A 19,520-nucleotide genomic window follows, 5' to 3' on the forward strand; every position below is an offset into this window, starting at 1 on the left:
CTTCAAGGCAGATGTTGGAAGAGATGGATGACCAAGTAAAGTCAATAAGACAGGACATCCAAGCCGCCAAGGATAGACAAAAGGCATACGCAGATTTGAAGCATCAAGATAGAATTTTCGAGAAAGGAGACATGGTCTTCATTCACGTATGCCCAAAGAAGAGTTCCCTATCCTTAAGAGATTGCAAGAAGCTAAGGTTCACAATGTATTCCATATCAACCTATTGAAGAAGTATGTACCTAATCCTAACCATGTACTTGATGACCAACAAGTTGCAATGCCTAGTCAAGGAGTCCTTGAGCTACGGCCTGATGGGATCTTAGATGTTAGGGAGAAACAACTGAAATCCAGAACCTTGAGAGAATGCCTTGTCCAATAGAAAGACTATCCTGAGGAGGATGCCACTTGGATAGATGAAAGCACTCTCAACCATCAATATCGCAGTTTATCTCGAGATGAGGACATCTGGATTCCTCCAAGGGGGAGAGAATGTAATATTCCCGCATATGAATCTCCTCTTAAGTTAGATAATAGCAATTTTTTTTAAAAAATTATCCCCTCCTTTCCCCAGCCGACGGTCGTGCTGGAGGAGTGGGAGGGGAGGCACGATGACTATGCACCGTGCTGGAGCTCATGGAAGGCTTGATGCTCATGCATCAGCCCGCATGGAGGGAGGGAGGTACCTCTCCCTCTACCTATAAAAACCATGGCTATGTGAGGGAGAAGAGAGGGGGGCTGGACGAGAGGACGGGACGCTGCCAAGCCTGGGAAGAGAGAGATTGAGAAGGTCAAAGCTGCCGTCGTGAGCCGCCACTACAAGGGAGGGGTGAGTAAGAAGAGGGAGGCTATGATAATCAGCTGTTGGCAGTGAGGGAAGACAGTGTAACCCTACTGGGCGTGAGGGGAGAAGAGAGCTGCACCACTCTGTTGGCCGAGAGGGAGGAGACAACGTAACGCTGCCAATTGAGTGAGGGTGGGAGAGCTATAACACTACAGAGTGAGGATCGACGCTGCCACAATCGTGTGAAGGGGAAGATTCTGAGGGTAAGGGAGCCATCACGCTGCGAATTAAGAGAGAGAGAAATCACTTGAAAGAAAAGAGGAGCTAAAAGCATCGTGTTGCTGCACAAGTTGCCGCCTGGGAATCGCAAGCTGCTGCCAACACTCATCTTCCTCTCCTCCATGTGTGGAAGCCACGGCCCTAGAAGCTCCCAAAAGCTTCTTGGGAAGCTTCTAAAGGCCCTTAGGAAGCCCCCGTCATGTGGGCTTCCTTGAGCCTTCTTTTGTGGTTCTTATATACACCCCCCTGCGGGATTTAAGAACCCCTTCCCGTGGGGTTCTACTAAAGCCTTTAAGTTCACCTTGCCTTGAGGTTTAAAGCAACCCTTCCCGTGGATTCCCCACACAAGTCCATATTACCCCCCCACGGGTTCCTTTTAAACCCCCTTTTCCATTGCAACTCCCACAAGCCTTTTTACCCTCGGTTTTCTTTTAAAGGCCCTTCCCTTTTGAACCCTCCGAGAGCCCAAATCTTTTTTCCCTCTTAAGCTTCGAAGTGGAAGCCTATAAGCTCTTCCCAATAGTTCCCTAATACACCTTTCCGGGCTTTGAAGGAGAGGGAGCTACAAGCCCCTTCCCACCAATCACCCACAAGCCCCCTTAGCCCTTTCCTTTCCCCATGCAAAATACCCTTGGGGCTTTGTTTTTTTTTTCCCCCACTCGTAAAAGGAAAGAGAGTGTTGAGGGTCTTTTTAACACCTCCCTTTCCCACTCAAAAACCCTCGTAAGGGATTCCACGCTTTTATTTTATTTTATTCCTTGTTTATGCGAGTTTTTACAAGGCCATTAAGCCCCTCCTATGGCTTTAATGGGTCTTATCCGCAAAAGATTGTGAATCACCCCCTTTCAAATTCCCTACTTCAAGGAGGAAGCCTTCTAAAACTACTTTCGACGGATGATGCAAGTTATTGCAAAAGGGAGCCATGGTGGAATTTCAAAAGGAATTGTAAAGCTACTTCCACGACGGAAAGACTACAACTACGATGCCGCCTAAGAATGTCCAAGGTGTAGCTGTGGGAGGGTCATCTCCCCGTATTCATGTGGATATTTCACCAAACCCACAAGTCCAGGTTTTCTTCCTAGTTTTAGTTTACGTCGAAGTATTGCAATTGTGCATGGATAATGTATGGAATTAGGATGCACTTTTATGATTGAAATACATTGGCTATTTTAAAGGAAATAACTCACGAATGAAGATTGGTCAATTGAATTTTTTTAAAGGGAATAAATGAAAGATGTTTATGCATTTTTAGCAAGTAGCTTCTGTGCATTGCAAAGTAACGAATCTAGAACAAACAACGATTATCATTTACAAAGTCGGAATTATTATAGTACACCTTTGACTATGCATGGAAAGATTAAATCACATGTCGCATTATTAGACGAATCTTTCTTAGTAATGATTCATTAAAAGAAGGGTGCTAATCATCCGTAGGAATTTGCAAGGCAAGGAAAATGGTTCTTAAGCTGCGTGAAGTAAATTAAACCCTATTCAATTGGCTTAAATCTCAATCAACTATGTAAATAGTTACGAAAGGTTGTGTAATGCTCATTCAGCGTACGAATATCTCATTTAGAAAAGAAGTTAGAAAAAGTTGCATGGTTCACATAAAACCCTCTAGCTTAGTAACATGAATCTTGATTGCATATTATAAAAAGAGCAATAGGAATTATGCCATAACCTAACATACGCTTTGATCTTAAGCAAGAAAAGTAGGGTTTGTAAATCTACTCGAACGTAGACAATGAATCATGTGGTTACGAAAAATGGTATCGTAAATATCTTCAAGAATTGACAAGTAAATTGGTTTAACCTAAACACCTAAACCGCGAGGGACTTGTTAGGAATGGTTAAATCGATGCAACATATCCCAAGTGCTAACTGGGATTTAGCACGTTGAGGACATGACCTAATCGCTCTTATTGCCAAAGCTGAAACTCTTATACCCTAAAGACTTTCCCTCATTCACGGAATGTAGGGACAATAGGACACACTTGCGAGAAACGATCTAGGGTTTTTACCCTAAGGATTGCTCCCTAAAAGAATGAAACTCGATTTGGATTTGGACCGACAATATCGACTTAGTGCAATCAGGAACGGATTGTTATGAAGATATCCTAACCCTGTTTCCTATCTAATCATGATTTCATGATTAGATAACGCCATTCGATGGGTAAAACAGTCCCATGACTTTGATGCGACACTCGCGCAATAGGTTGCAGAGTCGCTTGATCTTGTGATTTGATCAAAAGGGAATGGCCAATTCCTCGGAATGAGATTGGCAGATTCTTACACAAGTTTATCTTGCAAGAGGAGAAATAATCGTCGTGATATAGTACCTTTCTTGGGTAAAGTAACCAAGATACGAGGATTAGATATTTGCTTGGAAGCAAAAGACCAATTAGTAAATTGGAATAACATATTTACTGCTAATAGAACTTAAGGTATTGGTTAAGTTGGGTTAGTAGGGTACGGCCCTAACCCAAGGATATAGGGTTAACAAACAAACCCTTGGGGATCTTGCCAAGTCGCAATTGATCCTGGATCGAGTGTTGGATGCATTCAGATAGAAAGATTCACTCCTTAGCAATTGTCCAAATAAACGACCACTGGAATTGATTGTGCTTGTAACAGTTTAGAAAGCATTGTTTGCATTGTTTGCTCAAGGAACTAAAGGATGAAAGGATATCTAATGCTTGAGGTTGAAGGCCTGAAGGGAGAGGCAGCTTCAGTTACCCCCGACTGCCTGCCTGACCCTAACCAAGGGGGTTGTTGAATGCGCCGGGAACGTGGACCGAACCCGCCGCGAGAGGTCTCTCCGTTGAGTTCTACTTGGAACAGGAGGACGCTTGGGTGCCAGGGGGGCTCTGGCCATAAATCCCTCGCCTTTCGGGTCCTGCACAAGAGGCTAACGTGACTCGGGATTGGATCTCGAGGCCCGCATACTAGTCTACGGGCAGAAGCTTGGAATAGTGATCACTGTGGATTACTGGATAGCCTTCGGGCAGATTATGGACAAGCCTATGGGCAAAACTCCTTGTATTTCAAAGATAAAATGATGAAATGTTAAAAAAAAGAACTTGCTTGATATTGTTTTTCTATGTCACGTGATAAGATTACGTGAATGAACCAGTGCTTAACAGGATTAATTAAAGAAGCTAATTGTTATATGTCAAATTAATGTGTTAGATAATTACATAACTAAAACAAACCGAGGAAAGTGCGGAGGATGGACCATGGGTCCGTCCTACGGTTGGGTGGTCTCGGTTAGCCGGGAACTTTTCTCAAAAATCTCGAAGAACAGCGGGATGATCATCATCATCAAAACAAATAACGAGAGCGATGACCTAGAGTTACGTCTTACCCGATTTACGCTGTTTTAGGGGAACGGAACGGGACTATGCCTTATGGCAGAGAGGTTGAGCCTTGCATCCCTCTCGTTTCCCATTCTCCTTGAACCAAGTGCAGCATGAATCCGCTTCGGACCTGGAGTTTCTGCGTAAAGTAGTTCGCTCGATCTCACGCTAGTAGCTGTTAGCTACTGACCAATCAGGAAAACCCTAATTTCGGTCGATCCTAAGTGGGAACGTCCAGGATACTTCCGCTACGTAGCAGGCGCGGGACGACCTAGATCGCAAAACCCGTAACATTCCATGGGAGTGTGGGGCGGAGTTTTCTAGACATCCTTTCTGATGGACTGCTAAGACGTGTCCTGGATGATACTAGTGGATACGTTACATCCACGTTGATGACATTTGTAACAGACTATGGGTTTAGCCTTAGACACATTATTGGTAATAGCTAGAAGTTTAGGAATGTTGGGATTTGGCTGAAAAGATGGCTTAGGATTTCGATTTGTGTTTGATGGTAAAGTAGGGGGTCATGTCCAAGATTTACGGAATGAAAATGGAAGGAAACAATTTTGATTGAATCTTTGAAAATTTGAATTGAATTGTTTTGAACCAAAGTTACCATTAGTTTGAAATGGTTGTGGTCTCTTCTCTCGTCCTCAGATTTTTTCTTCAGCATCATGGACCAAGGAAATTGCATCTTCGAGAGTCGTTGGCTTGAACATGTTCACCTCCGCATAAAAATATCCAAGTAAGCTAGACATAAACTTGCATTTATGGGTTGCCTTAGATACATCTTTAAGCATTCAAAGTTGCAATAAAGCATTCCAAAAATGCTCGGTAGGCTCACGATCCCTCTGTTGCAGAAGATCCCACTGTTTGATTGCTTTTTTGTGGAATTGGGGTGGAAGGAAATTCTGCAAAAATTTCTTTTGGAAAGTCTCCCAAGTAGTAGGACAATCAATGCTTTTGCGATGGACAACAGTCCACCATAGGGATGCTCTGTCCACTAGATGATTAGTAATACACTTAATTTTGTCTTTCTCAACATACTGTTCTTCATGGAAATAATCATCAAATTGACTAATAAAAGCAAGTACAGTCTTTTCATTGCGTGACCCATTGAAAGTACAAAATTTGAAATTTCTTTTATTTATCTTTGTTTCTTTCCGAATAGATTGCACTTCAAGTGCCGCATCGATCATACGTCGTATAAGCTATTCAGATTGTGATTCATCTTGGTCGGTTGTAGATTGTTTCAGATGGGCCCATTGAGCTTGCAAAGTTTGATGTGCTCTTTGTTCCTCTTGAAGCTGCATCATAATTAGATCCAGTTTTTGCTCCATCGTTGGTTCTGGTAAATCACCTTCGGCCATAAAATCTTCCATGGTTTGATCGGACATTCTGCAAAATTTCAAAAGACCTCACACACTTGAAATCTTGTTAGCGGGATGAGCATAGCTCAAAGTCGGGTTTATAAGGCTTATTTCTCTCTCTTCTTTTAATGGATTTTTGCAAGATTTCTTCTTTGCGGATGCTAAATTTGGTGTCACAGTCTTCTTCCTAGAAGATACTTCGTACGTGTAGTCTGCGTGTAGCAATTTGTTTGCTAGAATTGAACTCTATTATTCCACAGGTGTAAACAGGGGCTTGCAAGGAAGTTGAAAATCCGTTTAAGACTAGCTGTGTATGAACAGCTACTATGGGAGAGGTTTGAAATTGAGTTTTTGAGCCTTTGTAAAGTTGAAAATCCGTTTAAGACTAGCTGTGTATGAACAACTACTATGGGAGAAGTTTGAAATTGAGTTTTTGAGCCTTTGTAAAGTTGAAAAGCTTTAAGCTTTAAGTAAATAAAGCTTTAACTAAATCGTTGATTTTTTGGAGGACGGCTTTTGCAGCTTCTAAATGGCGTCCAGCGGCGTTGAGAACATGCTGCCGCCGCCGATGGTGAAAATTTATGCCTAAAGCTTTTTTAAGCTTCCTCACTAAGATTTCACACTTAATCTTTATCAAATTGATTGTATGTTTCTCTGATAAATAGAAGAGTTAACAAAGGAACTTCCCGGGTGGTCCTTCACATGTAGAGGCTGGGTCCTTCGTGATCCAAGTGCATAGCAGGGGGTTTTTCACTACCGAGAATATGCTGGTATTGACGAATTGCCGCAATACTGATTGTAGAGCTCGATCATTCCAGGAGCTTCGCCTTTGCACGAGATGGTAAGCGACTAGAAGTCCTCAATCTCAACTTCGCTCTAATACCACTGATGCATAGATCGGATGATGTATGCATACGTAGCAAGCGCCGGAAGGTCCCCAAGAACAAAATAACTCTACTTTTGCACAAAAAACAAGAGAGAAGACTTGCACGACATGAAGCAAAAGGCTAATTGGGTACAATCTTCCCCCATGCCTTGTGTGAGTGCTCCACAAAGCATATATTTGATAGATTATTCATTTCCAAGCTAAAAAAATAGCCCAATTTACAATTAACACACTTGATCTTTTTTGTTTGCTTTTTTCTAACTAAAGAATTAAAGCGATTGGATGCCAAAATAGTCGGGTTGTGCCCAAATACAATGTCCAATAGCAAATATTTAAATCGTGTACCCATGTGCATACAAAATAATAAGTAAATGTCAGGTGCTTCAATAAATAAGCGCGTCAAAATAAATATTGGCACCACGCCTAAGATATGCACCCATTAAAAATGATAATTTCTTCTAAATAACTTAAATACACGCTATCGCCCAGTGCTTCCCAGCACCACCACTGCCTACTCTACACATCAACTGGAGAATTCACAATTGTTAGAAAATAATAAAATTAAATTGACAAAAGTGAATACCTAGCAGTTTTCAGCTACAAAATAAATAAATTGGTTAGAACTCAATCCTAACCTTATTTATTACGAGTGCACACTCTAAACTCATAAACGTTCATTAATTTAAATATGTATTTTGTGGATTCACCCACTTGCACATTAAATTAACAAGACGCCCAAAAAGGACAGGTGTCCCCATCGACTTTTCGCACAAGGAATCCACCTTATGTATGAGCCCTAGCAACAAATATAATTTTATGGAATCCACGGCAAAACCTCACGGAATCCACCATGGAATATGCCTCCTGGCATCAATTAGCCTTCAAAAGAACTTCAATTATGTGATTATGAATTTATTATAGCAATAAAACATGGTATAAATGCTATCCAAAATCCAAGAGAAACTCTATCTTTGTTATTTACACTATGTCTACTAAAGGTAGAGATCAAGAATCAAGTGACAAAACTCAAGAAATTTCCTATTTGAGCATCAAATCTCCATTTTTAGCTTGTTAGCCTACTCTTGATTATTATTTGTAGCCCAAAAGAGTCCACATAAAGAGGGTAAACCCATAAGAAATTCACTTCAATGATCAAGAAAGGCTCCCTTGATGTTTAGGACCAAGAATTAAGTGAGAGATCGCCTCCAAGTCCTTCTAAGAGATGAAAATCTTCAAGGACAGCTTGCTACCTTTTCTCCCCCTATTTTTTCTTATTCCAAAATAGTCCTAATATACTCCTCTCTCCTGTCCAATGCATGAGCCTCCTACCCACTTACTTTTTAAACTCTTTTTCCTACATTTTCCTTCTATCCTCTTCTAGTTAGCATCACATCACCTTCACCTTTGTGGTTACTTTGGATAGTAGCCACCTAATTAGTCTTGTTGGCACCCTTGAATCTGCACTCAATGGTCTTTTTAGTATTACACTTCATTATCCACTATATAGGCCACAAAATACATCACTTAAGTGACTAATAATCACTACTCAAAGCCACACGGTCATTAACTTCCAAGCCTCCACTTGACTAATCCCTATAATCATGAAAATGAGCTAGGTAGAGAACTACACTAGCTGAGAAGCCTATCACTTACCATTGTGTAGACAAAGCATTAACTCTTTCATAAGGCAGAGCATACCCTATTTTCACACTTCATATAAAAAATCTCATGACAACAAGTAATACGGTGATCAACTTGATAATCTTGTACAACTCATTATAGAAGATGAAACTAAGGAACATCAATTGGTCCCCACAATTTGCAATTCATTCTACCCTCAAACCATCAAGGAATTACTAGCACTCGAAACGAATGCAACAAATGGCAGCTCATTCAAGCACGTATGGTACACCATAAGAATCACAATGGTTTAACTCAGAAGTCAACTCATTACTATTTTAGAGTAAAGATGAGACATTTGGAGATCCCAAATTGACCTAACATATGTGGATTTGACTCCCTCCAAGTACTTACCATTGTGTACAAAGTCATAATAACTAGATCTCTCATAGACCTTCCCTTACTTAACAAAATCCTTGTAAAAGAAGAGCTCCATGTTGTGAGTTGATTGAATTAAAGAGGTTTAGTACTTGATATTGTTGCATATTTAATCCTAATGGCAAAGTTATTGCAACCTCTCCATAAATATGTTTTGCTCCAATACAATCCTACTTTTTATTAATGGCTCATATCTTGGCAAAGTAACCCTTTACTATAAAAACTTAGACACTATAATTTTATACGTAGTAAAATTTCTAAAACAAATAGATCCAAAAAAGCATAACACAATCTATACACACCACGCTATTAGTATATGTGTAATGCATGAAAGTATCATTTTTCATATAAGGAGGGAGCAAGCAAAAGCAACCCATGACTTATAACACAAATAGGTAAGTAATATTAACAACAAGTTTTAAATTTTCGCTAAGTCCCTGATAAACTTAATTGCATATGTTCTTAATTTTTATCAAGTGAATATAGACAAGTAGGTAGTGAATGATATGGTTAAAGAAACAACAAAGAGGCAGCAAGTCAATGAGCTATAGAAGACCTAAATGACACAAGCAAGATTGAAGCCATTGATGATGCCAAGAGGCATATTTCACGGTGGATTCCGTGAGGTTTTACGGTGGATTCCGTAAACTTTGATGACCAGGGCTCATACACAAAGTGGATTCTTTGTGCGAGAAGTTGATGGGGACGCCTGTCCTTTTCGGGCGTTTCATTAATTTAGTGTGTACATGGGTGATTCCATAGCAGGTGATTCCGCAAAATGCATATTAAATTAATAAACGTTTATGAGTTTAGAGTGCGCACTCGTAATAAATTAAGGTTAGGATTTATTTCTAACTAGTTGATTTATTTATGTAGCTGAAGACTGCTAGGTATTCACTTTTGTCAGTTTAATTGTATTATTTTACTAACGATTGTGAATGCTTCAGTTGATGTGTAGAGCTAGCAGCAGTGGCGGAGGAAAGCATTTTGGAGGATAGCGAGTATTCGATTTATGGATTATATTTTGATGGGCGCATACCTTAGGCATGGCGCCTATATTTTGTCATGCCTATTTATTGAGGTGTTGGATATTTATTATTATTTTGTATACGCATGGGCGCACGATTATGTTATTTCTATTTGGACATTGTATTGGGCGTGCCAGACTCTTTGGACACCGCCCACTAGCTTTATTCCTATTTTGTGTTAAAGCAAACTCAAAAGCTAAAAGCTTGCTATTTTGTAATTTGGGCTATTATTTGAGCTTGAAGATAAATAATACATAAAAATACATGCTTTGTGGAGCGCTCACACAAGGCATGGGGGGAGATTGCACCCAATTGGTCTCTTGCTCTTGTCGTTCATGCTTTTTACCTTGTAATTTGTGCAAAAAGTAGAGTTCTATTGTTCTTGGGGACCTTCCGGCATTCACTATGCGAGCGTACAGCATCCGATCTGCGCACCAGTGGTATCAGAGCAAAGCTGAGATCAAGAGCTTCCAATCGCTACCCATCTCGTGCGAAGGCGGAGCTCCTGTAACGATCGGGCTCTACGGTCAATCTCGTCGCGAACCGTCGATACAAGCAGATTTTTGGCGATCAAGAACCCCTGTTTCCATCATCGGATTGCGAAGGACTGGTCTGCAGAGGCAGAGGACCACTTGCAATTCTCCTACATCAAGTCGTTTTCTTTTCTGAGTTACAGTAAGCTCCATATCTTCATAAGCATAAAAGCTTAAGTCAAAAGCTTAATTGAAAGCTTAGTTAGATTCAAGCAATTCAAATCGTCAAACAATGGCGGCATCATCCCGAAAATTGCAGCGTCAGAAAACGGCCCCCCCTACGAATTTCGCCGTTGACTATTCATTAAGCTATCAAGCTTAATCATTTAAGCTCTAATCCATCAAGTCATCACAAACTTCAGGTCACACACAACCAGTCAAGTTCAGCAAGTTCTAACAAGTCAAAGTTCTGCAAGTCCGACAAAGCAAGCAAGTTCTGCAAGTCAACAAACTCTTCAAGTCACATTAGTCTGGTACTCTGCAAGTCAGTCAAGTCAATTGGAGTCAAAATTGACTTCTGTCCAAAACACATAGAAGGGCTGTTCCTGCGCAGAAACTCCGAACTGCAAAGTTGTTCATTGGAAGGTACTCTACCCATACGCAAGTTTGCTGAAGCATTTTCAGCATACGAACAAGAATAAAATGCAGATTTTTTGAAGATTGTGAAAGCCATACCCAAAAATACATAAGCCTTGTATTCCCAAACTTGAGCTACGCTCATCCCGCTAACTTGATTTTGAGTGAGAAAGGTCTTTTGAGTTTTACAGGATGACGGAACCACATATGGATGATCTTATGGCTGAAGGTGACCTACCTAAACCTACGATGGAGCAAAAGCTAAATTTAATCATGATGCAATTGGATGGAGAACGAAGGGCTAGGCAAGTATTGCAAGTTCAACTGGCAAATTTACAAAGATCGTCTACCGACAAAGAAGAACCTCAAGCTGAAGATCTTATCCGACGTACCATCGACGCAACTCTCGAAGCTCAAACCATCCGCAAGGAATCAAAGATAAGTAAAAGAAGTTTCAAATTCCGTACTTTCAGTGGCATACGAGAAGGAAAAACTGTTCTTGCATTCATTAGTCAGTTTGACGACTATTTCCATGAGGAAACCTATGCAGAAAGAGATAAAATCAAGTGTGTCACTAATCATTTAGTGGACATAGCATCTCTTTGGTGGACTGTTGTATGTAAGAGTATAGATTGTCCCACTACTTGGGAGAATTTCAAGAAGAAGTTTATGGAGAATTTCCTTCCTCCACAATTTCATGAGAAAGCTATAAAGCAATGGGATCTTCTTCAACAACGGGATCGTGAGCCTATTCCTCAATATACAGAGCGTTTTTGGAATGCACTACTCCAGCTACGCATGCTTGAAGACGTACCTGAAGCGACACACAAGCGCAAGTATATGTCTGGACTCCTTGGGCATTACTACGCTGAAGTTAACATGTTCAAGTCTGCTACTCTTAAAGACGCAATTTCACTAGCTCACGACACTGAAGACAAGCTGCGAGGTAGAGACAGACGTCCACATCAATTCCAACCTAATGGTAACTATGGATCTAAGCAATTCAATTCCAATTTTAGAAGATTTAATCCAGGTCATTTCTCTTCATCTTCTTTCCGTAAAAATTGGGCAAAACCACCTGCTTTACCATCCAATGTCAATCAAAACCCTAAGCCGATTCCACATCCAAATCCTAATGTCCCTAGACTTCTTGCCATTGCAAACAATGTAACCAAAGCCAAGCCAATAGTATGCTATAAATCCCACCAGCCTGGACATTATGCAGCAAATTGCCATTCGAAGAAGCCACCTGCCCATATCAACTACCTTGGAGCAATGGACGATGACGAACATGAAGATATGCCTAATTTCACTGAAGATGAGGATGACACTACTACTCCTTCGGATACTTTACGAGATATGCCAACTCCACATTCTTTATTGACTATGAAATGTTTGGTGCATGGAAAGGAAAACATTATTTTGCAAGATGACAGTAGTACTCATGATTTTATTTCTGTAAAATTAGTAAAGGAATTGAAGTTACAGACTGTATCTACGCATTATCGTATCAAAGCAACATTCTTAGGAACTAGGTATAATGGTACACAGGAAGTGCATGACTTAGAGATTCAATTTGGTCAATGCACAGAAAAAAGAAAATTTCTAGTTGTTCCATTACAGTCGAGTGACATTATTTTAGGCATGCCTTGGCGTTATCAACATAACCCAGATATAGATTATTCAACACATTCAATGAATATTAATTTTCAAGGAAAACATATTACATTGTATGGTATGCATGCATCTAATGTTTTTCCACTGCTTTCGCATACTCAAGCTAAACGTACATTACGCAAGAGTAGTAAATCCTATCTCATTTGGGTGAATGAATTGCAAGTAAAAGAAAATCATATGCACCCTAGGCATAAAGAATTTCTTGCACATTTTAAAGACTGTTTTACCGAAGACCTACCACCTGGTTTACCTCCTTCACTTTCAGAAGACCATAAAATAGATTTGATTCCTGGCACACAACCACCTTGCAAAGCACCATATAGGCATAACCAGATAGAGCAAAAAGAAATTCAGAGTCAAGTTGAGGAATTACTAAATAGAGGATTGATCAGACCTAGTTGTTCTCCATTCAGTGCGCCTGTTCTGTTAGTCAAGAAAAAGAATAATACCTATCGTATGTGCATTGACTATCGAGCTTTAAATAAAATTACTGTAAAGAATAATTATCCCATTCCTAGAGTTGATGACCTTATGGATAAACTGCAAGGATCTGCTATATTTAGTAAAATAGACCTTAAGTCTGGTTATCATCAGGTGAGACTAGATAAGTCAGACATATTCAAGACTGCATTTAGGATACAATTCGGTCATTATGAATTTTTAGTGATGCCATTTGGATTGACTAATGCACCTGCTACGTTTAGTAGAATGATGAACCGTATATTTTTGAAATATCAGTATTGTGTAATTGTCTTCTTTGATGATATTTTGATGTTTAGTCAAAATGAGAAAGAACATTATGAGCATTTGTCATTGGTTTTCCAGTTACTAAAAGACAATCAACTATATGGAAATCCTAAAAAGAGTGAATTCTTTAAAACTGAAATTGAGTATTTAGGTCATATTGTATCATCTGATGGAATTAAAGTTGATCCTAAGAAAATAGATGCAATATTGAATTGGCCTCTACCTAAAAACGTGCATGAGTTACGCTCATTCCTTGGTCTTGCCAGTTTCTATAGGAAGTTTGTACGTAATTTTTCATTACTTGCTTTACCACTGACTAAACTTCTGAAGAAAGGAATTGTCTATCATTGGTCCAAAAATCAACAGAAATCCTTTGACTTATTGAAACATGCATTAACCCATGCCCCTGTCCTACAGTTGCCTGATTTTAATAGACCATTCTTTTTAGTAGTGACTGATGCTAGTGGATCAGGAATAGGAGCCGTACTTATGCAAGACAATCATCCTATAGCCTATTCTAGTTGTAAGCTGAAACCCTCTGAACTGAAATATTCCACATATGACAAAGAACTATTAGCAGTTGTACAAGCATTAAGACAGTGGAAACACTACTTAATAGGTTCAGAATTTATGATAAAGACCGATCAGCAAAGTATTAGACATTAACTTAGCCAACCCCAAATATCTGACCGACATATCAAATGGGCATCTTTTATCCAGAATTTTCATCCTATCATTCAATATCAACCCGAAAAAGAAAATGTAGTGGCTGATGCATTAAGTAGAAGACCTGCCATTCATAATATTTCTATTATATCTTTTGATTCTTTGATTGCTATGAAAGATACTTATCATCAGGATATTACTTTTCATGCTGACTGGAATAAATTAGTTCAAAATAACTTGATTCCTATTGATTCATTGTCATATAATGATGGATTTATGTTTTATGAAAAGAGATTGTGTGTTACGATTCCATTCCGATCTTTTGTTTTGAATGAGATTCATTGTCCCCCATATCAAGGTCATAGAGGTATCATATCTACTTTACGTACATTAACTGAAGATTTTTATTGGCCGCATATGGACACTGATGTATCTAATTTTGTTTTTGAATGTTTGATTTGTCAAAGAGTTAAGAGACATCATGGTAAACAGTATGGATTACTTATGCCTTTGTCTATTCCATCTAAACCATGGGAACAAATTTCTATGGATTTTATTACTGGTTTACCTAATACTAAATCTAACCATGATATGATTTGGACAGTAGTAGATAGATTTAGTAAACAAGCATATTTCATTCCATGTAAGAAAACTTTAACAGCATCACAAGTAGCACAATTGTTTTTGAAAACTGTTTTCACTAACCATGGATTGCCAAAAGTTATTATTTCAGATCATGATTTTAGATTTTGTAACAACTTTTGGATTACTCTGTTTGCTAACCTAGGCACCAAGATTGATTTCTCATATGCATTTCATCCAGAAACTAATGGACAAACAAAAGCCACTAATAGCACTATTCTAGATCTCTTACGTGCATATACTATTTCTAAACCTCAGATATGGGACACACATCTGCATTTATTACATTTTGCCTATAACAATACACCACACACATCTACCAAGAAAGCGCCGTTTGAAGTGATTTATGGTTATAGATTATCTACACTTATTGCATCTTTGTCAAATAGAATTCAGAGTGCTAATGATATTGCTAGTATGCATAATACTATTTTTGATAAGGTTAAAGATATCATTGTCAAAGCTCAACAATCATATACCAAACAAGCCAATAAGAAAAGACAAGCAATGAATTTCAAAGTTGATGACTATGTTTGGTTGAGAATAGAAAAACGTAGACTACAAAGTGTAGATAGACACCCAGTTGTCAAATTAGCCCCTAGATTCTATGGACCATTCAGGATCATTCATAAAATTAATGATAATGCATTCAAGTTAGAATTACCACCTCACTGGAAAATTCACAACACATTTCACATTAGTTTATTAAGACCATTTAGAGGCCAATTACCTGTACTCCCTGTTTATGAAAACCCACCTTTGTTAGAGGAAGAGACTGAAATACTTGAACCTGAAGCTATCATAGACACTGAATTTATGACATCTAGAACTGGCCGAAGATATTCTAGATATCTGGTTAAATTTAAGAACCATCCTGTAGAGGAAGCACAACGGATGTACGCTAGAGACTTAAATGCTTTCCCCACTCTATTAGCTCCACATTGAGCTAATAGCAATTGAGGTCAATTGCTATCCCACCCCGGGGGTATGATGCCAGGAGGCATATTTCACGGTGGATTCCGTGCCACGGTGGATTCCGTGAGGTTTTACGGTGGATTCCGTAAACTTTGATGACCGGGGCTCATACACAAAGTGCATTCTTTGTGCGAGAAGTTGATGGGGACGCCTGTCCTTTTCGGGCATTTCATTAATTTAGTGTATACATGGGTGATTCCATAGCGGGTGATTCCGCAAAATGCATATTAAATTAATAAACGTTTATGATTTTAGAGTGCACACTCGTAATAAATTAAGGTTAGGATTTATTTCTAACCAGTTGATTTATTTATGTAGCTGAAGACTGCTAGGTATTCACTTTTGTCGGTTTAATTGTATTATTTTACTAACGATTGTGAATGCTTCAGTTGATGTGTAGAGATACAAGCAGTGGAGGAGGAAAGCATTGGAGGATAGCGAGTATTCAATTTATGGATTATATTTTGATAGGCGCATACCTTAGGCATGGCGCCTATATTTTGTCACGCCTATTTATTGAGGCGTTGGATATTTATTATTATTTTGTATGCGCATGGGCGCACGATTATGTTATTTCTATTTGGACATTGTATAGGGCGTGCCAGACTCTTTGGACACCACCCACTAGCTTTATTCCTATTTTGTGCTAAAGCAAACTCAAAAGCTAAAAGCTTGCTATTTTGTAATTTGGGCTATTATTTGAGCTTGAAGATGAATAATACATAAAAATACATGCTTTGTGGAGCGCTCACACAAGGCATGGGGGGAGATTGCACCCAATTGGTCTCTTGCTCTTGTCGTTCATGCTTTTTACCTTGTAATTTGTGCAAAAAGTAGAGTTCTATTGTTCTTGGGGACCTTCCGGCATTCACTACGCGAGCGTACATCATCCGATCTGCGCACCAATTGACACATACATAGACACATAGGATTCTCAATCAGCTCCAAGGGAATGCAAAAATAAAAGTTGATATTAAGGAGTCCATTTTTTTTTAGCAAATCTCATCCACTATCTCAAGCTCTCTACCATTCCAACATCTCTCAAACGTCCCACTCTTTATCAACAACAAGTCTTGTAGACCCTTGAACTGAGGCTTAAAGATCGAACAAATCTACTTCTTGATCAATAAGTAATCATTCTTAGCTTTTCGAGCCCTAAAAAATATCCTATCCCTTTTGCAAGGTTGAAAGACTCATTGTATAGCATTGATTTTATTATTTATTTTAAAGAAAACAAATACATGCACCATCACTTCACATGAGAATCCTCAAGAATACCACCAACTTCAACAGCCAAGACACCTACCACCACTCCAACAACTTACCTTACAACCAGAAACTTCTATGCCATCAACAGTTTGAAAGACTCCTCGAAGGACAATACACAACAGTCCCAAGCATCTACATCTTCGGTGTACTCTGAAGCATGCTACCTCCTAAGATGAAGACTACCAATGGTTTTGCACTCTCTAGGAGGAGATAATGTTAACTGTAAGAAATATGTGGTATGCAAGGTGCAAGGGAGCACAAGAAGGAGCCTAAATTTTCAGAAATAGTCTTTGTATTATTAATAACAATATAATGTGTATGAAGCACATGCATATTTGAATTGCCAAATTGTTGCGAACAAAAATATTGGTTTATTATGTAAATCCACAAGTCGGGCATGATCCCGTGAAAGTTGTAATGATAGCATAGGCTCCTATGGAAAAACTAGAAAGGTTCTAGTTCATTCTCATCATAGAAAAAGTGTGCAATGAGAAATAACAAGTCTTAAGGCCCAAGAGTGGACTCGATACCCAAGAGGGATGGGGAGACCCTCACCCTAGAAATCGTGTATAAGAAGGGTGAGAATAAATAGAACAAGCTATCCATGTGTCTGGGAACTTTGTGCACTTGCCTTCCCACTTTCGTTGTGAGAGAGTGGGTTAGGGTGAGAGTGAGGGTGAGGGACAAAGAGGTTGTAAAGGGTTGAGAATTGAAGGAGCACACTTGAATCATGGAGTATGCAATGTACATCCTTCATGGAATTAAAGGAAGGCCATGTCACTCACTATAAATAAATGCTTGCATTTGTGTGCGAGAAACTATGTGAGAGGTAGTCGCTTAATTCTCGTGTGTTAGAGCTCTTGAAGGAATAAGAGTGTGTCCAATGTCCTATTACGTTGAGCTCATATAGCACAACACTTGAATCATGGAGTATCTTTCATGGGATTAAGGAAGGCCATGTCACTCACTATAAATGAATTATTGCATTTGTGTGCGAGAAACTATGTAAGAGGTAGTCACTTGATTCTCGTTTGTTGGAGCTCTTGTTCGAATAAGAGTATGTCCAATGTCCTATTATGTTAAGCCCATATAGCAGAACATTATATGAGAGCTACATCATGCTTGGAGGAAGCTATGCTTTTGCTAATGCCTATCCCATTGCTACTATCACATAGCATTCCCATCCCCTTTCCTGCTTGTATTCCATCTTCACTCAAAACTCTTTTGTGACCAATGAGCCTATTTTATTGAGCAAAAACTTGTTACTATTTTTAAACTAACCATTTGGTGATGCAAGCTAGGGTAACGGAGGACACACGTTGGCTTTCAACTTGGCATTGATACATGTTAGAAAATATTTAAGGCTTGTGGTAGCACTACCACGGGTATTATCTCTACTCCTAAGTAACGAAGACCACGATGCAAAGCTTGATGAAAATAAATATGACATTGCGTAGAGCTAATCATTGGTTCCTTAGGTTATTGCCATAAGAGTTTCCTTCACAATCTTATGGTTCTCGTGGGAGTTTTGACATTTTGTATTGCTAGTTTGAGGGAAGAGGACAATAAGCAATGACCAATGGCATTATCAATCGATTAGATAGCTGTAGTAATTACTGTTATTATCGGTTTGTGTTGCAAGGGCAGTAAGCTACAAGGTGGCGGGGAAGATGACGCTCGAGCTAAGCAAGCGCGAGGGTTACAAGCTTGGATTGTGAGGGCTTAATCGGATGGAACAACCTTGCTTATGCCATTGTCCATGCTCTCAGAAGCTGTATAACATCGCTATGCTAGTACTCAGGCCTCCTCCCCTGAGAACGGTTTTAATTAGAAGATTGGAAGGGCAGTACAGAAACGGCATGTATATGATCCTCCCCACTCTTTGATCTCTTTTGTATGGTTCGAAAACAAAGAAAAAAGGGATGGGCTTCCTTGAATGCCTATGCAAGGGCACCATACATATCGATCTTATGCTTATTAATTGGCGGCTAAGGATAACAGCTCACTACTGGCCGGCGGCGAAAGCCGCGACGGGGAAGGTCTTGGTGATGCCGGCGAAGCTCTTGAAGTGAATTTTGCCTGTGGGCGGGTCATGATCGACGCTGATCTCCCCGACGGGAGGCCACAACATGAGCTCTTTGGCCTTCACCCCTTTCAGCTTCTTGATCTTGTGCTGCGTGATGAAGCCCGTGATCTCCGTGTCGTAGCTCACCAGCTTCCCCGCCACCTTGAATTCGTGCTCTACCTTCTTCCCCTGGCACACCCACATGTACCCCGTCTCCGCCACGTGTCCCAACTCCTTCACCTCCTCCAATGGCAGCAGCCCAGCTGGCAGCCCGTGCCCCGTCAGCAGCTCCTCCGCTTTCCTCAGCGCCTCCGCGTGTCCCTTCCAGACTATCGCGCCCTGCTTCGGATCATCCGCCTTGGCCGGCGCCATTGCAGCACTTGATTGCTGCTGATTATATCTAACCTATCCACATGCGGTATTCAGCATAGTTTGCCACGTGAGTTGTTTCTCCTTTAAATAAACCCGAATTAAACAATGTACATCACAGGAGTCGTGTACTGTATCGTACAGTGAAATTACCTCAAGACAGTATCCAGCTGTGGGGATAGCGCCCTTCCGAGTAAGATCGCTGTGAAGTTTTAACCCGGCACAACGCTTAAAAGGCTTCCC

General features: G+C 39.9%; 1 protein-coding gene across 1 annotated transcript; it reads right to left on the minus strand.

Annotated features, from left to right (window-relative positions):
- Positions 1-18,848: 18,848 nt before the first annotated feature.
- LOC148032598 (uncharacterized) lies at positions 18,849-19,280 on the minus strand. Its single transcript, XM_087684133.1, has one exon. It carries the CDS (start codon positions 19,278-19,280, stop codon positions 18,849-18,851), a length of 432 nt encoding a protein of 143 aa, XP_087540259.1.
- Between the last annotated feature and the right edge of the window lie 240 nt (positions 19,281-19,520).

Source organism: Lygodium microphyllum, chromosome 8 (assembly GCF_053477565.2).
Source record: "Lygodium microphyllum isolate KBCC chromosome 8, Lygodium_microphyllum_v1.1.10, whole genome shotgun sequence".
In the NCBI taxonomy this organism is placed as follows: Eukaryota; Viridiplantae; Streptophyta; class Polypodiopsida; order Schizaeales; family Lygodiaceae; genus Lygodium; species Lygodium microphyllum.